The sequence below is a fragment of the Melanostigma gelatinosum genome (genome assembly GCF_949748355.1).
Source record: "Melanostigma gelatinosum genome assembly, chromosome: 6".
NCBI classification, from domain to species: domain Eukaryota; kingdom Metazoa; phylum Chordata; class Actinopteri; order Perciformes; family Zoarcidae; genus Melanostigma; species Melanostigma gelatinosum.
The window spans coordinates 18,822,391-18,837,536 of record NC_136639.1 but is presented as its reverse complement, the minus strand read 5'-3'; the positions used below and the strand labels follow the sequence as shown (position 1 = coordinate 18,837,536).

The 15,146-nt window shown below is 42.1% G+C and overlaps 1 protein-coding gene across 2 annotated transcripts in view; it reads left to right on the top strand.

The window, feature by feature from the left end:
• The first annotated feature begins 3,411 nt into the window (after nt 1-3,411).
• pcsk5b (proprotein convertase subtilisin/kexin type 5b) overlaps nt 3,412-15,146 on the top strand; it is a 51,148-nt gene continuing 39,413 nt past the window's right edge. For both annotated transcript variants that reach the window (XM_079270153.1, XM_079270152.1), the window contains exons 1-2: nt 3,412-3,963; nt 8,530-8,634. In XM_079270153.1, coding sequence (XP_079126279.1) covers nt 3,784-3,963; nt 8,530-8,634 — 285 coding nt within the window. In that variant the 5' untranslated portion in view covers nt 3,412-3,783. The remainder of the gene's footprint in view (nt 3,964-8,529; nt 8,635-15,146) is intronic.

Here is a 15,146-nt window from a genome sequence, read left to right as displayed (position 1 = left end):
GTATGAAGTCAATCGCTTGGTCTGTACTGCAGGACAGCACTTTTCTGACACAGGAGGCCACAACAGGTGGGTCACAGCTCACAGGTACATAGTAAAGGAATCTTCTTATTTATAAGGGGTAAAATTGAACTGGGCACTGATTAAATGCCCGTCGTGAGTTATATTCGGGGCATAAGGAGGTTTAACAAACCTAGTAAACAGGCAATTAACACATCAATTTAAAAAATGTAATGTAAACCAGTCAAACAATTATGTGTTGACAATGCCGAAACTTGAGATAATCAAATTCCTCATTATTTGACATGTTTTGAACGTTGTGTTTTAATTGATAAACCACTACATACTGTACCATAGAGATTCCAATTCACATTTCCTGCAGATGCAGGAGACCAAACTTTACTTAGCTATACCACTCTCCCAGTCTCCCCCTTCTTCCATCTCTCTCCACAGAATGTATAGTGTGTGTGCCCCCAGAATAGTCTGTATAACACTGGTATGTGGCTGACAAAGGAGAGGGTGAAGCGAAGAAGGGACGGGTTGTGATTGGAGGATGAGATGTCGAGCAGGAAAGATGGAAAGTCGGTGAGTGGCAGGTGCTATTGTAACCTAAGTGCAACAGCCTACAGCTACAAGGTCAAAGGTCAAAGTGAAGTTGAAAGGTCAACCTTTGCTCCCAGGAAACCCACCCAGTGAGAGATACGGATAAGTGGGTCAGAGAGAGCGATGAGCCCTAGGATAAAAATTGAAGGAAGAGGAAGATGTCAAGCTGCAGCGTTAAATTAATTCAAGAAAACTTGACCCCAAGACAGGCTGTAAAGTAAAGAACAGAACCAGATAGATTCATTATATCAAAGAAGATGCAGGCAAAAAAGAGAACATCTGGAAAGGAAAGCAAAGCAAATGATTGAACGCAAAGGCCATCGTGGGTACAGGTGGATCCATTATAGAGGTGTGGAGAAGCAGTGGTGGATGGGTAATCATAAGGTGCACTTGAATTCACGAGGGGCACACGTTTGATAACGCCCCTGTCTTGATGGGACGAGAAAATCATGTGGGCGGTTCTCTCCTAGAATTGTATACTTGGTACTGAATGAACAAATTAGCTGTGTCCTTAGTGAAAAAAAGTTGGCTAGTTGGCTGCAGTCTCTTATTGGAGCCTTCTATTGTGTTGTATCATGGGGGTTCTGTGCAGTTTAAAAAAAAAAGTTGCGTTTGGCCTAAACACGGGATGCACCCTGTTATTTTACTGAAGATGCACAGGAATGCACACAGGAATGCCCCTCAGACTGTTTGTTGACGCTCCTGACCGATCCGCTCTCAGATGTTGACAAAGACGTTTTGTTGGGGTTCACTCGGTTCACTCCCTGGAGAAACTCGGGGAGCTGTGAGGCTGACACACAGGGGGCCCTGGTTCTCAAGGTGGCCTCGTGACCTGGGTACTTGATTTGGATACTCAAATCAATTTCTGCTGTGTTTTGTCTCCTCTCCTTTTTTCTTTAAGTTACAAGCCCCTCAAATTGACTGAATGGAGAACGATCACTGTTTTTAAATTTTTTATAAATCTTTACTCCCTTTCATCTCCATCGAAGGGACCATGAGATGTTCTTGTCCCCCCGCTTGTTGTGAGATGTGACAGCGGGGTCCATTCAGCGAGAAATTGGCTGCAATTAGTGCAATTATGCTGATTTTCACTTCTTTCCCATGCATAACAGAGTTTTTGCTGTGCACGGAGACATCCCCGGGAAACTACTGCAAAACAAAAACCCATCAATCAACAAAGACCTTGAATGAAAGACTCAACTGCAGATAATACCAGGCACATTCCATAATGACAGCGTTTAGTCAGCTGTGACCTGTGTTGCGATGAGGGGCATGACATCTAGAGCTTCACTGATTAAGGGGGAATATGCAATAAAGTTGCTATAAAGGGAAGAAGGCCTGCATGGCAGTGGTGGACGTATAACCCGGGCAAACAGTGAGGATGTCTGTGAGGCTGGTTACTATATGACAGTGTTAAACACACTTGAGTTCAGCTCATCTCCAAGATTTTAAGCAATACACACTCTGAACCATAAATCATCACTGTAACAACAATGTAAATAATCAATAATTCAATGCAGTTGAAAAGGGGTTCAGTCTTTTATGGGAGAAAATATTTTTATGTTTTTGTTTTTAATATAATAGTTTGTTTTCTATGGTTGTTTCCCATTGGATGATTACTGAGGTGGAGGTCATGGTTTACCTTTGCATTGGTATATGTCTATGTCAATATTGCCCAGGACACTGACAGCAGATTTCAAGGTGTGGGACGGAGGAGCAGTATCCAAAATGTAATGCATCCACTTGTTACCTTGTGGACTGATTACAAATATATTTTTGTTACCTTGTGGACTGACTACAAATACATGTTAGGGGGCGAAACACCACTGCTACTCAGGTGCTGCATGTTTGTCTCAGCTATTAAAATGTGGCACACCAGCAAATGTATAAACAACTCAGTCACTCACTGAAAGCGTGCATCGTTGTTGATGGTTAGAACCCAGCTCTGCTGTCAGTAAAAAAGGATTATTCTGTAAGATACGAACACACTCTTGGAAGCAACACCCATTCTCACTGGTATCATCTCATTGTCTACAAACAAAACCCCAAAATGTGAATGATGCCATAATTAGTTGAAAACATAAATTGAGATGTTTTCATAGCAAACTACACACATTCTTAAAAATGAATACGGGTTTCATGATGTCAAACCAAATGTTAAATCATGTCCGTTTTTCTTCTTTTACACAGTGCTTTGGCAGTATTATTTCTGATTTATAGTGAGGCCATAAAAGATGGAACCTATTTGAACCCTTAGACCCAGGTTCAATAGGGCAAGAGCAGAGTCAGGGTTAAACACAGGGTCAGGGTTACGGTGAAGATACAGAATCTACAGATTCAACCATAATTGTAACTTGATGTCATTTGTGTTGCAATACCTCCTTGCTATGGCAGTAGCCACGTAGACATGAACATGTTAACTGTACACATTGTTTTAAATTGTTTCTTATTGTTCAATTGGGCGTTGTGACAAACAAAATGAAGAACCATTCTTTAACACAGTCTAACTAGGCTAACTTCCAGACAGTTTGTTTTTAAGTAAATTATTCTTCATTTTACCCAGGGGCCCTCCTGCAGTAAGCCCTTGAAGCTGCCCCCAAGTGGCTCCATGGCCCCCAGTTTGACCCCCAGTCTTGTGTCTGGTGGACGGGCGGTCAGCGGTCGATCCGAGTGGAGTGTCTTTAAGACCCAGCGGAGCTCGGCAGGGAAACCCCGCGGCTTCAGTTGTTTCTACTCTCCAGAGTGTCAGCTAGTTATTTGTGGGGAGGCGCTGTAGCCATTTCGCCACATGAAAGCCCGATGCGCTGAACGACCAACATCCGAGTTGTTCGTGGAGAAGAGAAATCAGCTTTGAGGAGCTCCGCGCGTGCACACGTACACGAACTCGCGCGCAAAGACGCACGGCGCACATACACGTACACTTCCTCCTCCTCCACTGTGGAAAAAACAGAGAGAGGAACTCGAAACGCAAACTTCAACTCTCCCATGTGGAAGGCAGGGGTTTGAGGATAAGGTATATTTTTTTCCTCTCCCGGGCTCCGTTCCTTCCCCCCCTCTCACTTTAACTGTTTTTGGCCGGATAGTTGTGTTTATATGAGAGTCTTGCTCGGCGAGAAGAGAAGTTTGGTTGTTTGCCTGGTCGGCTGAGGAGGAGAAGAAGAGTCGGGTTCAAAGTGGGGGAAGATGGTCCGCAACGCCGCTTGGAGAAGAAGCTTGCTGTGCGTCCTGGCGCTCTGTCTCAGCTTTGCGTCCCCGCCGTGCAATGCTCGGATTTACACCAACCACTGGGCAGTCAGGATAGCCGGTGGACCCGATGTAGCCGAGCGGATAGCGGATAAATATGGCTATAGGAACATGGGACAGGTAGGTCGCTTATTGCTCCATCAGAGGTTGCTTCTTTTTGTGTGCCTTTTTTGTGTCGTTTCTTGTTTTTGACAACTCTTACAAAAGTAGCGCATGGCATGGTGGTTGTTATTTATTTTACCAGTAGACAAACGATACGAAGTCAAACGTAAAGGGTCTGAAGTCCAAAGCTGAGCCACGAACCTTCTTTGTGATTCTCTAACTCAGTCCTTCTTTCTGTAGCTCTCTGTATGTCACACAAGGAGAGAGAAGCTGCAGAAGCCAGATAAAGAAGACCAAGAGCAGGATGGCACAACAGGTGCCTCCTCACTGTGTTTCCGCGGATCATGTTCACTTTGCGAGCTGGAGCTAGGGGAGCTCACTACCCGGCCTCACAGCCACAGCAGTCTCGTGTGCGTGATCTTTTTGACACACACGTGAGACAGCTCGTGCTGTTGGGTTTGTGGTCTTGGAATTGACATCAAAAGATCTCCAGTCAAACAGATTGTCATGTTGGGCTTTTTTTTAACACTGTCCCCTGACTGGTCATGCTTGACTTGGCAACATTAACTTACACAAATTCTTGAGTCGATGCTCCCTTACATTTAGTCAGTATTCACAAATTGACAGAATGAATTGTGTTTCTTCTGGGTGTCTTGAGTAACGATGAGGCACCACTACAAGATAAACGGTTGAAATAGGCACGTCATACTTAACTAGAACGATCATTGTTCAAAGTTTGCATTTTTTATAAAGCTCAGTATTTAAAGCTTGCATTTTTTAAATCACCAATACACACTTCTACAATGTAACAGGCAATTTTCATTAGATCTGATATTTGTGGCCAAATGTATGGACCAATACTACAATAATTCCCTACCACCGCTGTAAAACAACATGCAGAGAATGCAAACACTTGTGTGAGATGCGTCTGTCTCTCTTCATATGATGTCATTTTATCAATCAACAGAAGTCTGCACAGGTCCAGGAGGAGAGGTTTAATTGGTCACTTAAAATGTGTTTTGACAATGTTTAAAGCGAAATCTTCTGTCCTTTTGTGGGTTAAAGAAATAGGCCACACAAACATGGACCCCACACATACTTCAGAGTATTGTGACTGAAATGCGTGGGTAGTTCAAGCCTGCACTTGCCAGTGCTCGACGTGATGACGCCGTGGAACAGAGGGGGGCATTCTGACAGGTTGTTGTGGGGTAGCCTAGTCAACAGCTATTGAACCCCCCCCCCCCCCCCCCTTCCTCCTCGCCTTATCCAGCCCGCCCACCCACTATACTCCCCAGAGAGCAGACCTTAATGGCCTCGTTTATCCCCTCTCTTTGACGGGAACTAATGTGTGGAGTCCCCCCCCCTCCCCTTTCCATACCCATAGGAATTCCCCTGTGGAGTGCAGTGTCGCCTCCGACCCCCACCATTCGTCCTAATTTCCATGTCAATATGGAGCGTTCATTGGACTTTGACACCTCATAGACAAGCGTTTTACTTCACTTCCTGGTTTTGGGGTCAGCTGAAAGCCGCTCCCATGGGAGAGATAACAGCACAATCTGGTTTCCTAATGTGAACTTTGACATCCCCACCATCACCCCCCTCCCTCTTATATCAGTGCCGCACTGATGTATATAGTGAATACAATCAAACATAAGTGGGAGGACTTATTGCAAGTTCTTTCTTCAGTTTGACGAGACTGTAGATTGCAAAGAGATACAATACAAGTCTTTTTCAATTCACGTAAACTCTCTTGGATGTGCTTGCTTGTGATACATGATTTGAGGATGTGACTGCTAAAAGAGAAGAGGTTTCATCTTTTGAAGGGGAGCAAAGTAGTTGGAGAGGAAAAGGGGGATGGGTATGGAAAACATGTGACAGAGGGACAATATAGTCTTCTTGACAGGGGTGGAAAGAGGAGAACAGACAAAGATAACACACACTGGGAGATGGAGGGAGGAGAGAGCGAAAGAAGGGACGATAGATGAACGGATGGATGAAAAGAGTTGGCATGGAGTGAGAGAGCACCTCGTTGGGGAATTCTGGGTAATCCTCTTAACCATGGAGCCCCCTTCCCAGACTAACAGTGGCTCAAATTGGGTCTAAATCAGCTGACAAGACCCTAGAGGTGGATATCTGTTCAAACTGGTGTTTTGAAGAGATTTGAGAGTTGTTTGAGCCATTGAGAGGGAGGCGGATGATGTAGCCAGACTTGGACAGGCGGCGGTTACATCAACAACAAGTTATGAGATTATTTCAGCAGGTCGGACTGAATAAATCGGTGCTTAAAGGCATCAGGCCAACAGGGTGTTGTTTTTGGAAAATACCATCAATTCTGATCATTTTTATCCAAGCTAGTCATCCAGTGTCTGTGAAAAACATTCAGAAGTGAAATAAGTGTTATTATCCTTTGCTGTCACTTTAACAATGTAGCTGTAAAGGAACTGCAGCATCTGCACCGCTCTATATTGTTATTCCATTTACACTTCTGTCGACAGATTTCTTTCGCAATTGCAGGATCTTGAAGTGCATGTGAGCTCTCATCTTCTTGTTAGATGCCCACCTCTGTCCTTTTTGTTTGATGTGGACAGCATGCACGTATCTGAACCACACTTATTCAGGCACAGCTTGAGCTTGACGTTTGGTAGTCTGACCCAGCTATCAGAATTATTTCCATGAGAAAAAAAGTTTTATCACCTTTTTAAGTGATTCCTGGCAGGACTTTGTATCGAGTGACATGGAAGTGTCAATGCAGCCAGTGAAAAAGTCTACGATGTGAGACTTCATGAATCACTGAAGAGCAGGTGGTTTCGCCTTGCTGATTTTGTTACGACATAATTTCCAGTAACCAAAGTTTCTGCTGAACATGTGATTCACTATGTGGGGTTATTGCATCATAATGAAAATCAAATGGACTCTATAACCTGATGCACGTCCATCTGATCACATGTTGTCATAGCAGTCAACTCAAGCCGATAGTTTAAGAAACTGCACGTTGAAAGTGTGATGTTTTCACCTGAAGAGGTGTTGAAGCTATCATAAAGGTTCATTTCAAAATGTCACTTTACTTGGAATAAATGTGTGATCCGAATGTAGAGGGCTTTAAAAAGAGCAGCAGAAGTTTAGACCTGGGCTTAAGTTTTTTCATTTTTAAATTCGATATGTAGAGCTTTTCCAGCAGCTTCCATTTGCAGACACTCCTATAAGGGCCTGCTAATGGCAGTGCAGATGTTGGGTAGATTAAATAGGCAGTGGAAGCACGATATGTTGAGACCTGTTTACACTATGAGAAGCATCCAAAGTGGTAGTCGCCTATTATGGAAGCAGATTTTGTTACTATTTAATGTAGAATGCTTTTAAATCAGATTACCCACGACATCTGATTTGTGCTCTGTGTTACACTGATGTTTGGTGTTTGCTGAAAGGTGATCCAGCAAGGCCTTTTGGCACTTTCTTGTTTCTCACTTTGTCAGTCTGGAAGTTGGAGGATGTATGTTCGTGCATGAGCATTGAGCTGAAAGCTGATCTAATGGGTTCTGTGGTGGTGGGGCTCAGTGATGCACCACAGGAGCCTTGGCAGCCATGTCAGGGTACATCTGAGGGATCGTATGGTCTTTATCAATTATTAAAACTAATCACCGTCGAGCAGCTTGCCGTCTGCCTATCATTGTCTGTCTGCGGATCCTCTGTCCTCGTGTCTCTGTCACTCAGTGTCTTTGTCTGTTTGTACATTTGTGTGACATTCAAGACTTCCCTTTCTGTCTTTTTGTGTCTCCTTGTCTGTTTTTCCGTCTCACCTTTTGGTCCCTCTTCCTTTCTTTTTCTCTGTTTTTAAGAACTCAACAAAACTTTATGTATAATGTACAGTATATAGAAAAAACAGGGATTTAACATGACAACATAGAAAACTGTAGCTTTACTACTTTAAAAACAGAGGAACTTCTCTAACAGTACTTTTAAAGTACTCGGTCACTCTCAACAGGAGTTTACCGTATTCATTGACTACTGTGATAAACTCTTGTGTGTATGTACGATGTGTTTACAGTTATGTGTCGCTCTATTTCGTCTGTCAAATGCAAACTACAAGAATAAATATGCCAAATCAGTTACTCATGATCCTTTTTAGGACACTGTTGCAGAATTTAAAAAAAAATGTTCGCACGAATGAGTTATGTTGAGGTAAAGCTGTGCAATATATCGATATTATATTGATTTTGTGATATGAGACTAGACTTAGATTTTGGACATCACTGTAAGATATCATAACATTTTTTTGGGATCTTTAAGGATTTCCAGTAAAGTGATTTAGTTTTCTGAAGTTACGAGACTGTTTTAGCTGTTCTATCATTTGACTTGACCCACTTAGTCATTATATCCACATCACTGATAATTATTTATTAAAAATCATATTGTGTAAATATTTTGTGAAAGCACGAATGGTCAAACCTACAATATTGTTGCGATATCGGCATTAAAGTATTTGGTAAAAGGTAATGTGATGTTTGATTTTGTCCAGCACTATGTTGCGGTAGAAAGGGTTACGGAATGAATAAATATGTTTCTTAAGTCTGTATATGTGTTTTGCAGATTGGGGATCTCAAAGACCACTATCACTTCTTCCATAGCCGGACCATCAAGAGGTCGACTTTGTCCAGCCTTGGTCGCCATAGTTTTATTTCCATGGAGCCCAAGGTAAGCATGTTGTACTTTTTTTGTGATAGACGGGTTACAAATCAAGAGTATTTAACAGAGTATGTGTTTCTTGTGTATGTATATGGTACTGGAGATAGTTTGAGAAAATGATCACAACTCAAAGTCCACACTCTCTCCCAGTTTGACTCTGTTCTCATCATGTGACATAAGTACGTAACATCTTCTGATGAATACCATGATGTGCGATTATAAAGCCCTGGTAGAAGGAAATGGACCTTTGTTTACGCTTATTTTGTCAAACTCCTATCTCCAGGGTAAAAAACAGATTCTTTCTACTCTTACTGGAAACTAATGTCCACAGATGTCTAAAACAAATACTTTTCTTAGACTGCTAATTTCTCCATGTGTGTTCATTTGTTTAATAATGGTTTATTTAGTCATGGTTTACTATGACTATAATCACACTGTAATAATAATATACACATTGCAAGTCATTTCATCACCTCATTATGAGATCCTTGCTGTATTTGATGCACAGGCCTGAAGAACGTGTGAAATACACTTAACACACCAACAGAGTTCACTCTTGTTTTCTCAGTCAAGACTTGCACATAAATGGGTTATTGCAGGGACAAAGTGTTCATGAGAACAGGGACTATTACATTGCAGGGAAATTCCAGTATTCTTGACAGGTGAATTGTGATAAATGAGACCGATTCTTCTGCTATTCTATTCCACAAACCCATCTATGGAAGGGCTTATTGATGGGTTTAGAGGTGGGAGATTAAACATGATATGAATATAATTGTCCGTCAAATAAAAAGGCAATAGCCAACAGCTTCCTAATGCGGACACTTCCCTTTTTTTCAAAGAGTTGTAAAAATCAAACAACATACTGCTGACTGTGCCATTTTTTTCTGGGTTTGTGCTTACACCATGCTCACAGACTTTAAAAAAACCCTTATAGATTGCAACACATTCAGCTTCTTTTGTAACCATCATGTTGTTGTGAAATGTGTCCAGAAACTTCATATCATTCTGGAAAGGGTGGTGTGGTAAAGACTAGCCAGTTAATTGGATATGTTAAATAGAAATTCAGGGAAATCCTATATTTTCCACTCCAAGTACGTGGCTCCTGTTCTAGAAACTACTGGGCAGAACTACGACTGCACGTAAGAGAGATATGAAAAAGAATCATTCATTAAATATATTTTTGATATAGTTTCTACTCCACCAAGGTTAGGATTGCCTTATTAACAATATAATATCGGCTTGCAATCTTCGTTCGTCAACGTGGGTGAACGAGTCCTTCAAACAAAAGTTTGACCAAAGGTAAACCCTTTACGCTTGTCCTGTCAGTGCTCCTCTCATCACTGCACCAGGTCATCACTCCCTGGCTGCATTATTAATGAAGTCTGAACCTCACACCACTCTGAGGCTTCATCCACACTACTATGTTTTTGTTTATCGCTAATCGCTCCAATAACAGCTGCTTCCTCCGCATGTTGGCAGTGTTAGTTATAAAATGCAGAATTTACCTCCAGCTGTTATTATAGACATCAAGGTTAGCCACGCCTGTAATCCGTTATCCATGTTTCATTAACCTGGTAGTCGATCGATAATCAAGGCTCACGTGATAGCGGCGCGACGAATCAGGGAAGGGCACGTCGTGACTGCTAAGACCCAACTAAGTAGCGAGTGCGGGTGTCTACGTCATTGTTTCAAAACGTATGCGGTTACACCCCTCCACACTAGGAGGTAACCCCGGAGTTTTCAAACTTCCCCGGCTTCGGGAGTGTTTCTAAACTCCTTCTTTTTCCGTGCTCTGAAACTCCGGCCTAGTGTGGGTGCTCAGTGTAAACGTAGCAGTGTTGATGTAGCCTGAACTTCATCAAGATACTTGATGCTGATACTGGATTTGAACTTGGTGGAGTGTACAAAAGGAGCGCGTGGTGCTGCCATTGTCTTTTGCTGACGTCGTGTTTAGATTTATGTGTATAGAGTGCTGAATTAGACAGCTTTATATGGGATTCAGTGGCACGGCAGTTTGTGCAAATGTCCCGTTCTCCTACCGCTAGAATATTTTTTGTCATATTTGTGTCTGACAGAAAACTGTACTTGTTGATGTCTGCATGTTTGATGAAGTGGGTACCTTTTATCAAGCAGGCTGGTGCCTGATCCTGAGAAAACAAGATGAAACTCCCCAGATCATTACAGTGAAGCTTAAAATATCCCATTTATGTCAATTTTTAAAAAATATTGACTTTTTGGCACTTCAGGGATTTCATCCAGCAGCAATGACTTTGTGTGTGTGTGTGTGTGTGTGTGTGTTTTGAACAATGGATTCAAGGGCATGCAAGTTTGTTTGTATCTGTGCACGCACAGGAATGCATGCTGACTGCTGAGGAATGCTAATGATGTGTCAGTGGGATTTTTAAAAAGGAGGAAACGGAAAGAAAAGATAAGACGGAACCTGTCACTCTCTGTTGTCCACTTATCTTGTTGTCCACTATCTCCGTCTTTCTTTTCAATTATCTTTCCTTTCTCCACTTTTTTTTTGGTCCACTCAGCTTGTTTTGTCCACCTGCTGTCCTTACTTGTCATCTCTTTTCTTTTCGCTTCCTCGGTACTTCCTTTCCTGCCTTCAGTTATCGCTGTTGCTTTCAGCGAACTCGTCTCCCTCCCTCCATCGCTGGTTCTCTTGCTCTCTCGGGCCTGACACTCTGCCACAATGGAGGAAGGTTAGTGTCCTTATGCCAGCTGGCTGAGAGACTGAGATTTTAGAGGACTTGATCAGAGAGGAGAGGTTAAAGGAGAGAAAAAGGAGCTATTACAACAGAAGGAGAGTGAAGAGAGAATGGAAGAGTATTTTCCCCTGACTCGTTATGCTTTCAGCATAATCTGTGACCTGTCTGTGGGTTTGGGATCAATGTGATGGCTACTTTGGCACCAGCGCAGCCTGGCATACTGCTAATGATGTTTTGTAATAATGACAGCGTGTGTGTTTGTGTGCGAGTGAGTCAGATGGGTGTAGCGGTGCCATGAAAGGCGCACCCTGCCATCCACAGTACTCATTGGCACGCATGTTACCATGGTGATGCAGCACAGCACAGATTACCGCTTTATGGCGTCCGCCTAACTGCAGTGTCACTTGCCTCTCGGGTCAAAGAGCATTTTCCAGGCTGGTGAATGACTCTGTCAAGGCCATTGGCCTGTAGAGAGAGAGAAATGGTTTTCATTCCGATGCACGTCTCTGACATTTCCTTTTGTTCCTTTTTAAGTTTTTCAAAGAATAGATACAAGATGTTTAGCCTGTCGCAGGTTTATTTGAGATGTTTATCAGTATTTCTGGAAGTCACTGAACACCTAACAAACTTTATGATCTCAGAAATAATTACATTTAGTTTTAATTTCTCATTTTTAAATGAAAGAAACTTAAATTTGTATATTCTAACAAGAAATGATACAATGTTTCTACTATTTTGTAGTGTTACAGTAACGGAACTCAATAGCCAGTTACATCTTAAATGTACATTTGAAGTTTGTGTTTAGCTTTCCCTTTGTTTATCACAAGCCCTGTAAAGCAAATTGAGAAATACATATGCTGCAGCGCCAATTAAAAGGAGGTACACAAAACTGTTAATGATGAGATCTTCCCTTTGTAACTGAAGCAGCACTCGGCTTGCACGGCTATGCTGACGTATGCTCGTGTCTCATTCATACTGGAAGTTCCAAGAGAATTTGGAGGGCCACAAACTTTTCTTTTAATCTTGTAGCTCCTCACTGGTATTAGTTTTTGGTATGAAATGAGTTCAAATATATGTGGCCTGCTTTGTTTGAAATGTATTTCCATCTATTTCAAGCTTGTTGTAAACAGCAATTAGAGTACGGTGGTTGTTTCTCTTTTCTATAATGTTCTTTTGAAGTCTGCGCAGACAGAAACAACAGCTGAATGCTGCCGTCTATCCACAGCGTTCTGTTGCAGGAGCATGGCGTTTGCAGAGAGTTTCATTTTGCAAGACAGATACTCTTGTTCACTTGAAGTCATTCATCCAGACATGTGCAAGAAAACTGAGGGCCAGGTGTGTTTTGCAGCTGACTCCTCGCCGGGATTCACTGAAATGCAGAATGACTATGACGCCAAAATACAATTTCAGTGTCTCATAACCCTCTGTGTAAGGGTTTGCAGGTGGCTTTTGCTGGAGGAAAATATTTTGCCACATAATAAAACTACTTGAATGAACTCAAATCCAAATTATTAAGTTGACTTAAAACAGAAGTCTGTTCAATATTTAGCCACTATTGCTGGTAGATTTCTTTCATTATGCGGCAGCTTTTGGAGATCACTGTATTCATGAACATGTGTGGAGGACTAGGACACTCTCAGCATCAAGGAGACAACACTGACGGAGCTTGTGATCAGGACCTTTGGGGTAATTTGCATTCGCACAGGTACTGTGAGACTCCATACAGTCCCAGGTACATATTTCCTTAAAGCCAGGATGCTTGTGGGACTTTCTGCCCTCGAGTCCTGAATCTGTTTTTGCCTTGAATTTGTTTAACAGATGAACTATTAAGAAGTTGACGCCCTGTGAGAAGCACCTACAGCTGGACAGCACAGCACCACTTGGCTCAAACAGTCTGTGAAAAGTTGTGGGACTGTGTGCTGCGTTTGGGCTGAGGCTCTGAGTTTCTTAAGAGAGCAGAAGAACTGGCTTCTCGTGTTAGTCCAAAGGTAGTTGTGGGTGTTCTGCTACACCAGCCTTTGACCTTTTTTTTTTTTTTTTTAACTCACAGCTTTCAGTTCTTTTGCCTCCAACTCCAACAGCGTCTCAAAAACAGCAGTGAAAGTGGATCAATTTGTTCCCATTTGTTCTATTGAAGTGAACTCTTCCCCAGTTTCCCCTGGTTACTGACCCAGCCAGCAAAAGCCACCTGCAAACCCTTACACAGAGAGCGAATGAGAGCGAGAGGAGGGAGGAAGGGGGTTGGAATGGGAACGAGAGAGAGACAGGCAATCTCAAAGCAAAATGGGCATCTGCGGGGAAGAAGACCTCAAATGCAACGGAGAGATGGCGAGAAAGCAGGAGACGAGCGAGAGAGACGAGAAAAGTAAAAGAGTGACGTAGAAGAGGGAGTGGAAGAAAAGAAAGAAAGCAGGGTGACTGAGATGTACAGGTGCTAGAAGATCATTCCTTTGCTTCACCAAGCTGGAGATAAAATATGGAGCCAATCCAATCGTCATGCCTCAGAGCCTGCCAGCAAATTGGCACAGAAGCAAAGGCAGCAATACTCGCAAGTTTTGTAGGCAATAATAGAGGGCAATACTGTCTTTGTTTGGTTAAGGATTGGCAAATGTGACACATTTGATGCAGATAACCGCAGGCTGTTACTATTGAGTGATTTTTAGAAGGGATAACAAAGGATGGCATTCCTCTGGATCGCTTTCATCATTTAACTGCCTTAGGTCATCCTGCGACTATAGACTAAAGTGTATTTAAACAAAATAAATCCATGCAAAGCCGTGATATGTTAGAAGTAGCAGTGTGAGTAGGGAACCACTTTGAATGGAAAGAACATCTTTTTTTGACTAATATTAGCAGAGTGCAAAGAACAGTAAAACACATGCACATTTTATGAGCTGTATCTCTAGTGGACACACTCGTCCTCCGTTTGTTTATATTGTTTATACAGTCTTTCCTCTGTATTCATCAGCTCTTTTTGAAGATATATATGTTGCTGGAAAAATCAATACATGTAAATGATCAGCCCTTCTGGCAGTAGGGGCTGAGCTGCATAGAAATGTTTTGATAATGTATCATGATATTATTGTCATGGCGTCTCCCACATTCCCATTGAAACCTCTGGGCTTATTTATTTTTTGCCTCCGTAGTGAAATTGATGTTGTTGGTAACAGTTTGCTTGCATGATTTACCTCTTTTGAAGTAGTTTCCATCTTCCTGTGCCCCCGAAACAGAAAATGTCGGTCGCGAGGAGGAGAGGCGTTAAAATAACGACATTGATGATCAATAGGAGAGTTTTACAGCTGCAGAACTGCTGAATCTGTTTCAAACTAGTTTGGATGTAGGCGGACAACATATTTCTGCTTTACAAATGTTATATCCAAACTTTAAAAAAAAGTAATTGAAAGTAATCAGATGAAAAACCTGAAAATTGTAATTTTTTTTAGGTAGATGAACATTGTAGTGTTTCTGTTCCTGCTGATAAAACAATGCATGAGAAGTGCTTTACGACCATTTTTATTCACTGCATTATGAAGTATATAGCAATAATAATGGTGGTAGGGATTGGGTGTGTTGCTCAAGGACACTTGTGAAGTGGCTACTTCCCAAAACGCAGATGCATTAAACTTCAGTTTCCACTGTTGATGCCCTCATTCATTAGGCAACGTCAGCAAAGTCTTCTATAATCCTTAAAGTTACCAGAGAAATCAGAGGTAAACTACCCACTAATTGGGACCCACTTCAGCGAAATTATTAATTTTGTTACACCATCTGTTAAGTCTTTGCTCTGTCTAGTCAGTCTCCAGA